This window comes from Rhincodon typus, chromosome 38, assembly GCF_021869965.1.
Source record: "Rhincodon typus isolate 14 chromosome 38, sRhiTyp1.1, whole genome shotgun sequence".
NCBI classification, from domain to species: Eukaryota; Metazoa; Chordata; class Chondrichthyes; order Orectolobiformes; family Rhincodontidae; genus Rhincodon; species Rhincodon typus.
The window spans coordinates 4,033,496-4,035,156 of record NC_063369.1 but is presented as its reverse complement, the minus strand read 5'-3'; the positions used below and the strand labels follow the sequence as shown (position 1 = coordinate 4,035,156).

At 54.1% G+C, this 1,661-nt stretch overlaps 1 protein-coding gene across 1 annotated transcript in view; it reads left to right on the top strand.

The window, feature by feature from the left end:
* The window catches only part of LOC109924617 (transitional endoplasmic reticulum ATPase-like), a 21,107-nt gene that overhangs the window by 5,386 nt on the left and 14,060 nt on the right, over positions 1-1,661 (top strand). Inside the window, exon 5 of the mRNA XM_048617796.1 lies at positions 318-453. Coding sequence (XP_048473753.1) covers positions 318-453 — 136 coding nt within the window. The remainder of the gene's footprint in view (positions 1-317; positions 454-1,661) is intronic.

Here is a 1,661-nt window from a genome sequence, read left to right as displayed (position 1 = left end):
CTCTCTCTCTCTCTCTCTCTCTCTCTCTCCCTGACCCTCCCTCCCTCTCTCTCTCTCTCCCTGACCCTTCCAGTCACTTCCACTTCATCCTCTTGTTGCTGCTGCTATTCGGCCCGTCCCTGTGCTCTGGAGGTGGGTAGGAGCAGGGTTGGGACGGGTTTAGTTTGGGTCAGGGAGTAGCGTCCCGAGGGCTGCGAGGCACGACGATGCCAATCAGCCCCGATCCCCAGCGTTCCAGCGTTCCAGCGTTCGGAATGACTGCAATTGGACGTTTTGACTCAGTTTGCTGCCCCTCCCTTGCCCACTCTCTCTTTCAGACTCACGGGGAGGTGGAACGCCGTATCGTCTCCCAACTGCTGACCCTCATGGACGGCCTGAAGCAACGTTCTCACGTCATTGTCATTGCTGCCACCAACAGACCAAACAGCATTGACCCTGCCCTCCGCAGATTTGGTATGTCGCTGCGCGGATACCCCACGCTCTCCCCCCCCCCCCCCCCCCCCCCCCCCCCCCCCCACCTGTAGGTTGGCACAGAGCCACAGGGCGTGGTGTCCCAATTGCGTGCTGCCCGTTCCTGATGGCCCCAGCAGCTGGTTACAGATCAGCTCCTCGGGCCTCGCCCTCTCTTCGCGGTTCATCGAGCCCCTGCCCCCGGGACAACATTGAGGGCTTTCCTCTCCTAAGTTAAATGATGCTGCGCTGTGGGCTGAAGAAACGTATACATTGGCAGCTGGGGGAGACCACCCTACTGTTGCAGCCGTCATTAGAAATTTCTGGTCAACCTACTATGTGCACAACTGAGATTAGACCACCGTCACCAGCAATAAAGGGTTCAACAACGAACAGTTCAACAGACCAGCCGACTCCACTGTTCAATCCCCGCACGTTCACACCCACCTCCATTGACTTTTCACCACTCCTGTTTACCGAGGACCTTTCTGCCTTAAAAAGATTCAAAAACCCTCTCTTCCTCAAAAGAGTCATGCTTCAAAGACTCCCGTTTTCACTGTGTTTCGAGGAAGGGAGCTGTAGAAACTCACCACCATCGGAGTAAACATGACTTTAATAGACACCCTTTATTCTTACATAGTGACCTCTCAGCAGGTGAATCACCCTGCTCCACATCCACCACCTCGGGGGGGCCTCCAGGATCTTCAGTCTAGTTTCAGTCTCCGTCCTCATCTCTTTCCGCTGGGATTTGGGACTGGAAAAGTAGTTGGGACTGGCAATTAACTTGCAAGAAAAGGTCCGAATCCATCCAGTTCATTTTCCTTTCGTCCTGGGAGTTCCATAATACAAGAGTGCCGTTAGTGTCCAATGATCACGCTCCATTGAGAGAGTCATTGATGAGTCTTTGACAGAAGCCCCATGAGGTGGGAGATGAGCAAAGGGGAACTTTGGGAATCCTAGGGCCGATGTCACATGTTCCACTCTCCACACATCCTGTCTTGAAATACAGATCGTAGAATCCCTGATGCCTTTGGCCAACTGAGCCACCCACCCTACCCCTGTAACTCTGCATTTCCTATGGCTAACCCATCCAGCCTGCACATCCCTGGACACTATGGGCAATTTAGCACGGCCAATCCACCCTAACCTGCACATCCCTAGACACTATGGGCAATTTAGCATGGGCAATCCACCCTAGCCTGCACATCCCT